Source organism: Nycticebus coucang, chromosome 12 (genome assembly GCF_027406575.1).
Source record: "Nycticebus coucang isolate mNycCou1 chromosome 12, mNycCou1.pri, whole genome shotgun sequence".
Taxonomy (NCBI): domain Eukaryota; kingdom Metazoa; phylum Chordata; class Mammalia; order Primates; family Lorisidae; genus Nycticebus; species Nycticebus coucang.
The window spans coordinates 101,894,065-101,906,554 of NC_069791.1; the positions used below are offsets into that span (position 1 = coordinate 101,894,065).

Sequence of the window (12,490 nt, forward strand, 5' to 3'; positions counted from 1 at the left end):
ACCTACCTCTAGACCAATCTCTGAGGCCCACCTGGAACTTGAGGGGAGGGGTGCCAGACCAACCCTCTGGATGGAGAGTGGAGAAGATGGGGTGTCTCAACAGTGATAGATATGATGGAGGCCTCCAGCTAGGGCTCCTGATGCCCTGTCCACTTCCCCGGGCACTGTCATTGCCATGGAAGGCTTTTCAATGCAAGAAACTGCAACTCTGCCTCTGATGGCTACCTCTGATTGCTAGAGGACACTTGGGCCCTGTGTCGGGAAGACTGAACATGCTCTCAACTGGTGATGAATGGATGTTGGCTGATAAATGCTCCAGCTTCCCAACCTTTGAGTGGTTCCACTGAGCTCAGTTGCCTACAGCACTGACCTGCTCACTAATGCACCCTCTATGGGCTGTCTGCCCCTCCTTGCCGTTCTGGTGACTCAGCTAAGTCAGGGCTGCTACCAGAAGGGGGACTGGACCTTGGGCATGCAGTAGTAACAGCTATCCCAATGGCAGATTAAAATGAGACTCCACAGGCCAGAGGATTCAACGCTCACTCGGCATGCTCAAGTAACTCACTTGCCCCCTAACCCTGCCCCAACCTGCTGTGATGGGCCTTCTCCAGGTGATGCTGTGCTGCCTCCGGGCTTGGGTTACGCTGTCACTTCCCAACTTAGCTGATAGCAAAGCAGAGGACAGAGATGTCCATTCAGAGGCCAAGGGTCATTTTAGGACAGCCATCATTGGGGCTGCTGTCTCAGGCCCCTGTAGATTGTAGGACCCCCCACCCCGAGATTCTGATTGTGTCTGGGTCAGAGCCTAGAGTCTGCACCTGTAGAACATTCCCAGGCACTTACACTGACCTACACTCAGGCTTGGAAACTGCTCCCAGGAGCATGCCAAAGAGACCCTAAGGTGCCTGGCCTTGCAGCCCTTCTCAAGACATAGTGCCTGTTTCCCTTCCTCATGAATCTGGCCTGACCTGGTCTTTATCTATCAGAATGTGGTGGCAGGGAATTCACACTAATTCTGACTCGAAATGTTGCATGCATCTGTCTTGGGACCCTCTGCATCTTGATCTTCTGCCTCTGCTAGCCTCCTGGGGGAACAGACACCACGTGGAGCATGCTACATCATTAGCTGCCATCCCTATCGCCAACCTAACCAAGCTGAAACCACAGGTCCTAGTCCACAGCTGCAGATCATTTGTTGACCCGAGAATCATGAGAAGAGAGTAGCTGTTTTAAGCCACTTTTTGAAGTGTTTTGCAGCAACAGATGGCTCATAGTTGTGCCACATTTTGGGGGTACAAGTCTGAGCACCTGCTCACAGCAGCAGCCCCTTTCCCATCTCTCCTCCCCAAAAGCTGCTAAGCACAGGGACAAGACACTTCATGACAAGTGACAAATTCTGATACTCACAGGGCTGTCCTGGTGGGGACTGTCTCAGCCGCCCCTGCCTTGTGCAGGTATCCCCTGGGGCTGCCAGTGTTCTCTCCTTTACAAAAACTGGAAACCTGGAGTTTTTGATTTCTTGATTTTGAAATGTGGATAACTAATTGAAATTCTAACTAAAGCTTTGCCCTTCAAAATGTTCTAGGGACCTGAAACTTTAATATCACAGCAGCGGTTGCTGCTCTACCCAGGTGATAAGAGTGGGACCCTTTCTCAAAAAAAAAAAAAAAAAAAAATTGCAGAATCTCTGGCCCTGCCCCAGAACCAAATGTGCATGGTAGTATCTCCCAAAATGTGCACACATTAAGTTGGGAAGCACTGGATCAAACGAACACATCAGGAGCTGGGTTTGGCTCTGGGTTGTTTATAACCGATCTCAGGTCCGGTTAAGAAGCCCAACCTCTTAAGTTCATGATTCAGAATTCAGACACCACCTGGTGGTCCTTTTCTTATATCAATTTATTCAAGTGATAGAAAACTCTCAGCAGCAGGATAACGAAACAGGTTTGTAAACATGATTTCACCCCCCTCCACCCTGTCCCTTCTTCTAAGAAGCTTCCTATGGCAAGAAATAGGATTCTAGTTGGCAAATCCAGTGATGAGGTCTGTCGATAAAGTGTCCCGGGATGTGGCCAGGAAGGCAGAGACTCGTCCCTTTAGCCCACCCCATTCAGTGGGGCTGGCTGGGGTCTGTTACTTTCTCATGATTCAGCCACTGAGTTTGGTTCACTAGCAGGCCCTTCCCCAAGAGACTCTTTGGCAGCCGAGCAGGCCCTCGGCAGGGCCCAGGCCAAGGGCAGCAGACATAGGCAGGCAGGAGGAGGCAGAGTCTCCAGGGAGCACTGCACCACTGGGGCGGCAGGGCCAGGTGAGGGCTGAGGCACAGGCGCTATTAGAAGCTGAGCTGCAGCACCAGGCTGAGGTCACTCTGATGGCCCATACCAGCAGCCTCAGGATTCCCTTTGCAGAAGCTGGACCACGTGGAAAGGAGAAAAATGGGCTGTCCTGGGCAACCCCTTTCAGTCCTTGAAGGGGTTGCAGGAACCCCCAGGCTGCTCCTTCTCTGTGGCCAGGAGCTCCCCGTTCATCTCCTGCAGTGGGTGGTACACGTAGTCCCCATCCAGGCGCCGCTGCCTCTCTGCTCGGGAGCCCAGGAGCAAGGCCACATTGGCCACTGTGCTGACCAGCAGGAGGAACACCAGGGCCAGGGTGAGGGCCAACCAGGCGGTCCTGAGGACAGAAGAGGGAGCCAAGTGGGGGTCACATGCAGACTCAGGTCTGGGGGAGTCCTTGCAGGGGACACCAAGTAGGGGACCTCCATGGACTACAAAGGGGATGTTGATGAGTGAAATGGGACAGGTGGGCATGTGGCTGCACTAAAGATGTGTACAGGGAGTAGCAGGGACAGTCCTGGTGCCAGACCCAGGCCAGTGCTATTACATCTCTGGATATTTCAAGAGAAGACAGATTTTTTTTTTAGATGGAGTCTCACTCTGTCACCCCAGGCTAGAGTCCCAGGGTGTCACAGCTCACAGCAACCTCAAACTCCTGGGTTCAAGTAATCCTCCTGCTTCAGCCTTTTCAAGTAGCTGAGACTACACGGGCCCATCACCACACCCAGCTAATTTTTGCATTTAGTAGAGACAGAGTCTCTGGCTGTCTGGTGTCTGCTGGCACCAGCTGTGACTGTCCCTGTGCTTTTTTGCAATGGGGAAATATTATCTGGATGTCCAGATGCCACTTCCCAACCCTGCTCAGTCTCTCGGCAGAGGCCAAGCCTCGTGATGGAAGAGGAGGTGGCTTCTCCTTTCGCCCCCCACTCCCATTAAGTACATACCCAGTGAAAAAGGAGAGCTCTCCTGCACTCATGGTGGCTTCAGATGGCTGGAGACACTGCTTCACTGCAAGACACCAGGGGAGGGTGAAGGGGCAGAGGAGGAGGGTCTGCCCTCTCCTGTCCCTGGAGGCGCTGGCCAGGGCCTGTACCTGGGGAGATGCTGCAGTTGCCAGTCTGGGGGTCACAGGGACACTGGTGCTCACACTCACAAGGCCTCTGGCAGCTTGGCCCATGCCAGCCAAGGGGACACTCTGCACAGAGGAGAAGAGGACAGAGGTCAAAGCCTTTGATGTCCCAGCCTTTCTTGGCACAACAGGATGGCCCCTAGGTGCCTGCAGAGTTGGGCTAAAGGAGAAGCACTCCCCAGCTTCTCCCAGGTCAGCCCCTAAATGCTACCTTATTTGGAAACAGGGTCCTTGCAGAAGTAATTAAGTTCAGATCTCAAGATGAGGCCATCCTGGATTTAGGGTGGGCCCCAGAACCAATGTTGGGGGATCTTTACAAGAAATAGCAGACGGAGACCAGAGAGAGTCAGGGGCAGAGATGGAATGATGCGGTCCCAAAACAAGGAACCCCAGAACCACCAAGAGCTGGGAGAGGCAGGGAAAGATCGTTCTCTCGGCCTTTCTGAGGGAGTGTAGCCCTGCTGACACCTTGCTTTCTGACACAGCCTCTAGAACTTGAGAGAACCCACATCAGCTTGGGAGGACTCTTTCCCAGATGTTCCAGGAAGAGCCACACCTAACCAAGTGTTTTTATCTTGTCCCTGGGATATCGGCATATGGAGGACTCCTAGTCAATCCTGTTGTTTTAGCCACCCCATGTGTGGAATGTGGTGGAGCAGCCACAGCAGGGTCACTCAGTGATTCACAAGGAGGCAGATGGGACTTCCAAACCAGCTTTGGAGATAAAGGAGGCTGGAGAGCTCCAGGGCACTCCAGGCTGCCACAGCCATGCTCTCCCCATTCCTGGCGGCTCATACCTTCGCTGCAGTTGGTCCCCATCCATCCAGCTTCGCATTGGCAGCCGGCTGCCAAGACAAGATGGAGAGGCCAGGTGAGGGCCCATGCAGGGCCAGGGACGTGGGGGAGGCTGCCTTCCCAGAGCCCCACTCACTGTCTGTACACAGCCCGTGTCCACTGCAGTTGGAGGGGCCACAGTCCAGCTCACCACAGCCAGCTCCCTGCCAGAAGCTCCCTGTGCATTGGCAGCGTCCTGCTATGCAGGTCCCATGGCCATGGCAATCAGGTGGCTGACAGCGGGGCTCGTGCACACACACTACAGTGGACACGCTGCGCGGACAGCGCCACATGTTGTCCTGACTGCAAAGGGAAGGAGGGTATGAGAGGCCACCCCAGCTGGCCCTTCCACTCTCCTTCATGGGCTATCTCTTCATTCCCATCTCTCCAAGCCTTTGCACACACAATGTCCTCTTCCGGGAAGACTCTCCCACCCCCATTTATCCTTAGGGAGGTCTCTCCTGACCAACTGACCCCATTCTAGGTATGGGCAGCCCTGGCATTCTGACAGGGAGGTCCCAGCCTTTCCTGCTCACTCTTGAACTCCAGGACCTGGCACACAGTTGGTGCTCAATAGTGGCTGAATCAGACAGTCAGGGGCAGTCCTAGCTGTCAGCCCTTGGGAAGGGGAATTCTGGTGTGCTTACCAATGATCGGATGGGTAACTGGCCAAGGTCCCATTGAGCACAAAGGTGGCGGAGCCGCCTCCATCCAGGTTGATGGCATTGACCACATCCTGTTTCAGCAGGAACTCAGCCATCTCCCACAGGTTAATGCTGCGGCATAACAGTGGTGCTGCTCAGCATCCGTCACTGCTTCTGGTCTAATTCATACTCCCAAGAATGGACAGTGTCATACCCAGTGTGGCAGGCAAATATGTAAGTGGCCCCCAAATGTGCCCTGTGCTAATCTCCCACAGCAGTGAATATGCAAGACCACACCCAAAACCGTGCTGTTATCTGGCACAGGTGTCCCTAAGGGAGGGAAAGGGGCCTGGATTGTCCAGGTGGGCCCAGCACCATCACAGGAACCCTTAAATGGGGCACTTTCTCTGGCAGGTGGCAGAAGAGGAAGCAAGAGGGATTCACCGCATCTTTGTGGCTTGAGGAAGAGAATGCTACAAGGAAGAAGGAATGTGGCTGCCTGAAAATGCTCAGAGCCCCGCTGGCAGCCAGCAAACAAACAAAGGCCTCATGGCTTGGCACCCATAGCACAGTGGTTACGGCGCCAGCCACATGAACTGAGGTTGGCAGGTTCAAACCTGGCCTGGGCCAGCTAAACAACAATGACAACTGCAACCAAAAAACAAAAACAAAACAAAAACAAAAAACCCCCAAAGGCCTCAGCTCTGAAATGGAGGGAGCTGGAGTCTGCCAACAACCCTCATCAGCTTAGAAGGACTCTTTCCCAGATGTTTCAGGAAGAGCTGCACCTAACCAGTTTTTTTTTCTTTTAAGACAGTCTCACTTTGTTGTCCTTGGTAGAGTGCTGTGGCATCACAGCTCTCAGCAACCTCCAGCTCTTGGGCTTAGTGATTCTCTTGCCTCAGCCTCCAGAGTATCTGGGACTATAGGCGCTCGCCACAACGCCCAGCTAGTTTTTGTTGCCGTTTGGGCAGGGCCGGGTTTGAACCCACCACCCTCAGTTAATGGGGCCAGCGCCCTACTCACTGAGCCACATGAGCTGCTCCTAACCAGTGTTTTTATCTTGTCCCTGGGATACCATACACAGGGAGGACTCCTAGTGAAATGTTCCCGGAATTCTAACCTACAGAACTGTGACCTTTGTGGTTTTGAAACCACTAAGTTTGTGCTAATTGGTTTTTCAGTGATAGCAAATGAATACAATCCTCTTGCCTGGGCACCCAGGACTCACCCGCGCTGCTCTGTCTGGCCATCTGCATGGAAAAGTACCAGCTGCCCCTTCTGGTCATGACCCACGGCTGTCCTGGCTGATATCACATTCACAAACTTGCTAAAGGAACCTGAAGGGAAGCAGCCTGGCTGATCACCCTTGAAAGGTCTCCGAGCTCTACCTACTTCCAGCCACACTGAGTCTGTCCTGCATGCACAACAGCCTTCTGTGTGTATGTCTCCCTGCCTTCCCCTCTGCAGGTCCCGGCCATTTCCAGAGCAGTCAGGGCTCTTCTTATAAGTAAAACTGGTAACTCAGCCTCCAGGTGAAAAGACTCCACCAGCGTAGCCTGAGCTCCCCTCTCAACTCCCCCCTTCCCCCCCCCCCCCGCCCCACCGCCCCTGCCCCCCACCAAAGCCGCTTTCTGTCTTAGTTAGGGCCTTTGCACTTTCTGTTCCCTCTGGCTGGGAACTGCTCCTCCCTAGCACTGCCTATGGCTTGCTCCTTCTGATCTAAGATCACCTCCCAGTACCCAGAATAGCAGGTACAAACAAAGCAGCTGCTCAACGAATACTTAAGTCCAAAGACTTAACAATAGTACCCCTTCCCCCACCCACAGTTTCTGGTTCACAAGTGGGCTGTTGCCACTGGCCTCCCCTTCCCTCACCTGTCTCCTGTGTCTCATCACACTCTGTGGCCTGGCTCTCATTGATGTAGATGCTTCCATTGCGAATCAGCCATATGACTCCGCTCACCAGCTGCACAAATGGATTCTCAGTGTCCAGCACTTCCTCCTCAGACAGGTACCTGGATCCAGAGAAGGTGCCAAGCTCACTCACCAACAGAGGCAGTTGTGGGCATGGGGCTCTCCTTCCAGCCCCCGGCTACTGCTCGATTTCTCCTCTGGCCCTAGGAGCCTGCCTGGGCTGGAGCGTGGAATCTTGGAATCTTGGCTAGCAGTCTGACAATACCCCCCCAGGCACCTCTGTGAACAGTCAACACTTCATTTAATATAATCAACCACTCTAGGCCAGGGTGGTGACTCACCCAGGTAACACTAGCACTCTAGGCCCAAGGAGGGACAATAGCTTGAAGCCAGGAGTTCCAGAACAGCTTAAGCAAAAGCAAGACCACCCCTCCCCCATCTCTACTAAAGGTAGAAAAAATTAGCTGGGTGTGGTGGTGGACACCTGTAGTCCCAGCTACTTAAAAGGCTGAGGGAGAAGGATTGCTTGAATCCAGAGACAGAGGTTGCAGTGAGCTATGACACCACTGCACTCTAGTCTGGGTGAAAGAACAAGGTTCTGACTAAAAAAAACAAATAACCATTCCAAACAGATATCAGGCAGCACCTGTGACTCAAAGGAGTAGGGCACTGGCCCCATATGCCAGAGGTGGCGGGTTCAAACCCAGCCCCCGCCAAAAACTCCGAAAAAAAACAAAACAAACAAACAAAAAAAAACCCCACAAAAAAAAACCCCAAACAGATCTCAAATCCATGTGGTCCTCATCTCCAGCTCTCGCTACAGCCAACTACCACCTGATGCCTATAACCTCTTAATTAGCCTGTTAATCACGTGATTAATCAAGTCTCAACTCAAAGGTTACCTTCTAAGAAAGGCCTGTTCCTGATTACCCTTCCTAAAGTCAACATTCTATTTATAATTGGTTGATCCTGTTCATTGCTTCGCTGCACACATGCAGTCTGAATCTTATTAACCTGGCTTTTGTTTATTTTTCTTTTTTTTTTTTTTGTAGAGACAGAGTCTCACTGTACTGCTCTCGGGTAGAGTGCCGTGGCGTCACATGGCTCACAGCAACCTCTAACTCTTGGGCTTACGCGATTCTCTTGCCTCAGCCTCCCGAGCAGCTGGGACTACAGGCGCACGCCACAACGCCCGGCTATTTTTCTGTTGCAGTTTGGCCGGGGCTGGGTCCGAACCCGCCACCCTCGGCATATGGGGCCAGCGCCCTACTCACTGAGCCACAGGCGCCACCACCAGTCTGTTAAAGCAAAGGCTATGTGTGCTCACTGCTCTCTTCCCAGGGCACAGCACATTGTCTGACACCAAGCAAGTGCTAATGAATAAACTGCAAGAAAGGTATTACTATGCCCATTTTGCAGATGAGAAACGGAGGCTTGGCTTGGTGAAGTGATCTGAATACGGCGGCATGGGTACAACCCAAATCTCAGTCCCTCTGCCCTCGACAGCCGCGGGGCTGACCCCCGCCTCCTCACCCGGTGACTAGAGTCCCGTCGCGGCGGATCCCGAACTGCGCGTTCTGCAGCCCCCCGGAGCTGCTCACCCGTCGCTTGTCGCTCACCACGTTCCCCAGGCACTCGCCGGTGCTCATGCGGAAGAAGCCGCCGTTCTGAGCTACACTGCAGTCGGCCGCCCGCGCGGTCTCCTCCACAGTGGTTCGGCGTTTTGCCGCACAGCCGCCAGTCCCACCAGGCTCCAGCACCGAGAAGGTACTCAGGGGCGCAACGACTCGCGTCAAGTGGCCCGTCACCGCGCGGTCCCCAAAGTGCGAGACGAAGGTGCGCACTGTCAGGCCGCCAGCGCCGGGGATCGCAGGGGCCGAAGGCCAGCTCTCGTGCTCGCGACTGCCGGTGCGCACCCGCGTGCAGTCCCGGGGGATGCGCGCGCGTGCGCGGGTATAGGGCAGTAGCAAGTCGTCGTCACTGGAGGCCCTGAGGGGACGGGGCGGCCGTGAGTTCGGGAGGTCAATGACGTGAGTAATCAAGGCTAACTCCGGGAGCTGCACTTACCCCGAGCCGAGGCCGCCGAAAGCCTCCCCCAGGAAGCCGAGCAGTGCAAGTAGGAAGAGATGCCAGCGACCCGTGGAGGCCGCCATGTTGGACGCTGGCCTGCGGTCACATGTCACCACCCACGTGACTTAAGACCGGCTCTCGGTAGTTTTCAGCTCTGAATTGTCTGCGCGCCTTCACGATGTGGCGAGATCTCTCCTTTGGTTTGCTGCGTATTGGCGGGAGAGGCTTAGGTGGTGACTGTAACGTTTTAGCAAATCTGTAAATTGAAGAATGGCATAAAGAACTTGTTACCCGAAGCGCGGCACTTGTCCGCGAGACCGCATCAGAGGAAGTAGAGGGAAATTTATTCTGTTGCCAGCAAAGGATGAAAATGTCAGATTATCGTTTGAAAGTCCAAAATCTCCTTCTGAACAGAAATGCGGAGCTTTAAAACGTTCTGATAATCCCATCCTCGACTAAAACGATGTCATGGCCTCCGTCGGGACTAATCCCCACACCCCTGTTTTTGGAGACAAGAGTCTCACTTTGTCACCCTCGGTAAAATGCCTGGGGCGTCACAGCTCACAGCAACCTCAAACTCTTGGACTCAAGTGATTCTCTTGCCTTAGCCTCTCAAGTAGCTGGGACTACAGGCGCCTGCCACAACACCCAGCTATTTTTAGAGACGAGGTCTCGCTGTGGCTCAGGTTGGTCTGGAACTCAGGATCTCAGGTGATCCACCCACCTCGGCCTCTTACAGTGCTACGATTACAGGTGTGAGCCAACGTGCCAGCCTTACATTGAAATTTTTGGCCCCTAATCCCTTCTGTGGCACAAAGAACAAAGGGGACGCCCCTGCTCCTCCCAACCATTGGCCTCAGGCAGGGATTGAGGTTTTAGTTCTCAAACAGGGTAAGGAAGTTTTGAAGAGGCAGAAAACATTTTTCTGAATAAATTCCAGGCCATTTTCTCTGTTAGAAACTCCTATATACCTTTTACTTGAATTTGGAGATTGTTTAGGTTTACCACATTGGCTTTGTCATTTGTACTTTCTTCATGTACATTTTTTTCAGAACAAATTGCTACCAAGTTGCAGACTTCATTATCCTTTACCCCAGCACATCACCATCTTCTAAGAACAAGGACATATTCTTAACTATTATTTATTTTTTTTTAGAGGTGGAGTCTCACTTTATCACCCTGGGTAGAGTGCAGTGGCTTTACAGCTCACAGCAACCTCCAATTCCTGGGCTTAAGCGATTCTCTTGCCTCAGCCTCCCAAGTAGTTGGGACTCCAGTTGCCCACCACAATGCCTGGCAATTTTTTTGTTGCAGTTTGGCTGGGTCTGGGTTCGAACCTGCCACCCTCGGTTTATGGGGCCAGCATCCTACCCACTGATCCACTGGTGCTGCCCAACAAGGGCATATTCTTAACCATAGGACAAATGAAATTAAAACATTTCCCATTGATACAGGTTCATTATCTAATCCACAGTTCACATTTACCTTTTGTCAATTATCCCTCTAATTAAAGTCTTTGATAGCTACTCCCTGGGCTCACTGCCCCACTGGCAATCCAGGATGAGAATTTAGTTGTCATGTCTCTTTGGTCTCCCTTAATCTGGAAGGCTTTCTCAGCCTTCTTTTGTCTTTCAGGACCCTGACATTTTTGAAGAGGACAGGCATGCCAGCTACATAATTTGTGGGACCTAGGGAAAAATGAAAATGTGAGAACTCTTGCTAAAAAAGCTGTTGAAAATTTCAAGATAGCTTGAGCAAAGGGTTAGATGCAAGCCTGGGCTGGCCAGGCCCAGTCACTCATGCCTATAATCCTAGTGTAGGAAAGGAATTCTCATAACCTGACTGGAGTGTGGCCATTTTAGAAAATCAGGTTGGAAACCAGCAATCTCCTCCCTAGTTGCTGGAGTGCTTCAAGACTACTGGAAACACTATCCATAATTGTGACCCTGCACTAGAGACAGGCCTAGGTGGTATTCTGGACTCACTGCCCCATTTCAGCACACTGATGAGGCTAATAAAAGCCTTTTGCAACTATGTGAGCTGAGCTGACATCTGATCAGTATCCATTCTCCTTTTCCCCTCTATTGAAGTCTTCCCTTGTCTCTGGACTGGCCTCTTCTTTCTTATGGACCCTAAGTCTGATTCTATGCCAGAACCTCTGACCTAGCACTCTCAGAGGCCAAAGCAGGTGGATTGCCTGAGCTCAGGAGTTTGAGACCAGCCTGAGCAAACGTGAGACTCCTATCTCTACTAAAAATAAAATAAAAATGTAGTACCCAGCAAAAGGACCCATAAAGGTCCCTAACTGTCTCAGCCTGCGTCCCTGCACATCTCAAACTCCACCTTGGGTTAATTCTGAGAATTTGAGACATCCCAAAAAACTCCTAGCCACAGGTAAAACAATGGTAGAACTTACCCCAACCCCCTAGCAATGGCTAAACAATGGTGGAAAGCTTACTCAAGCAAAATTTCCCAAGCCAAGTTTGTCCTCATGCCAGCTGCCACGATGTAACCCCCTGAGCCAACCAGCCCCTCCTGACTGTAACTCCACCCTGAGCTACCCCCTGAGCTAACCAACCACCACATTCTGCTTCTGTGCTTGCCAGCTTGCCTGTCAACATAGCACAAAAATGGTATAAAAGATAGCCTGCTCCTTACTTCCGGGCCGTTTGCCCTTTGGGGCAATGACCTGCCTGCACAGGTGTAATAAATCACTGTGTTCCCTGCACAGGTGTAATAAATCACCATCTGATTTATACCTGAAGTGGGGTCCGAGTCTTTCTTCAGGTGGCAAATGAGTACAACAAAAAATAGAAAAGCAAGCCTGGCTCGGTGCCTATAGCTTAGTGGCTAGGGCGCCAGCCACATACACCGGAGCTGGCGGGTTTGAATCCAGCCCAGGCCTGCCAAACAACAATGACAACTACAACCAAAAATAGCTGGGCATTGTGTTGGGTGCACGTAGTCCCAGCTACTTGGGAGGCTGAGGCAAGAGAATTGCTTAAGCCCAAGAGTTTAAGGTTGCTGTGAGCTGTGATGCCACAGCACTCTACCCAGGTCAACAGCCTGAGACTGTCTAAAAAAAAAGGGCAACGCCTGTGGCTCAAAGAAATAAGGCGCCAGCACTGTATGCTGGTTCAAACCCAGCCCCAGCCAAAAACCGCAAAAAAAAAAGAAAAGAAAAACAAAAAGAAAAGAAAAGCAAGTAGCTGGCCCTGGGTACAGGAGCAGCCTATTTTGTAGCACGGGCTTTAAGCTTCCTAATTAGAGGATACTTCTCTTCAGTCCTCTTGGCCCAGGGAGGTGTTTAGGAGTAAGTGGTGTTTTGGTGCCAGTGCAATGCACAGAGCCATAGCAAGTCTAGTTGCCTTATTACTGAAGGTACAAGGAGTGGCACAGGTATGGGGGCCAGGCCAGCCCTTTCCTGTCCCCAGAGAGCAGCATTAGGGCTTAAACACAGACCCCTCTTTTAGCCCCTGCTTCTTTGAGCCAGTGCCTGATAAGGATTAGCATCTTATTGGGTGGTGTTCCTCAAAATGCATGTCACTCCCAGAACCTCAGAAT

At 52.1% G+C, this 12,490-nt stretch overlaps 1 protein-coding gene across 2 annotated transcripts; it reads right to left on the reverse strand.

Annotated features, from left to right (window-relative positions):
* Positions 1-1,888: 1,888 nt before the first annotated feature.
* NAGPA (N-acetylglucosamine-1-phosphodiester alpha-N-acetylglucosaminidase) lies at positions 1,889-9,045 on the reverse strand. Of its 2 annotated transcripts, none has more exons than XM_053557399.1 (10): positions 8,924-9,045; positions 8,390-8,845; positions 6,818-6,957; positions 6,172-6,280; positions 4,944-5,072; positions 4,448-4,599; positions 4,260-4,307; positions 3,427-3,528; positions 3,278-3,341; positions 1,889-2,670 (listed from the first exon to the last, which is right to left on the reverse strand). In XM_053557399.1, exons 1-10 carry the CDS (start codon positions 9,007-9,009, stop codon positions 2,460-2,462), a joined length of 1,497 nt encoding a protein of 498 aa, XP_053413374.1. In that variant the 5' UTR covers positions 9,010-9,045; the 3' UTR covers positions 1,889-2,459. The 2 variants fall into 2 exon arrangements, with proteins under 2 accessions (XP_053413374.1, XP_053413373.1); XM_053557398.1 differs by having other exon boundaries at positions 4,394-4,599.
* Between the last annotated feature and the right edge of the window lie 3,445 nt (positions 9,046-12,490).

Excerpts from the sequence above, each read along its gene's own strand:
- NAGPA (XM_053557398.1), bottom strand. The coding sequence starts at position 9,009 with ATGGCGGCCTCCACGGGTCGCTGGCATCTCTTCCTACTTGCACTGCTC. Across the intron at positions 5,073-6,171 it reads GGCCAGACAGAGCAGCGCGG|CATTAACCTGTGGGAGATGG; the intron begins GTGAGTCCTGGG and ends GTTATGCCGCAG. Across the intron at positions 4,308-4,393 it reads ACACGGGCTGTGTACAGACA|CCGGCTGCCAATGCGAAGCT; the intron begins GTGAGTGGGGCT and ends TTGTCTTGGCAG.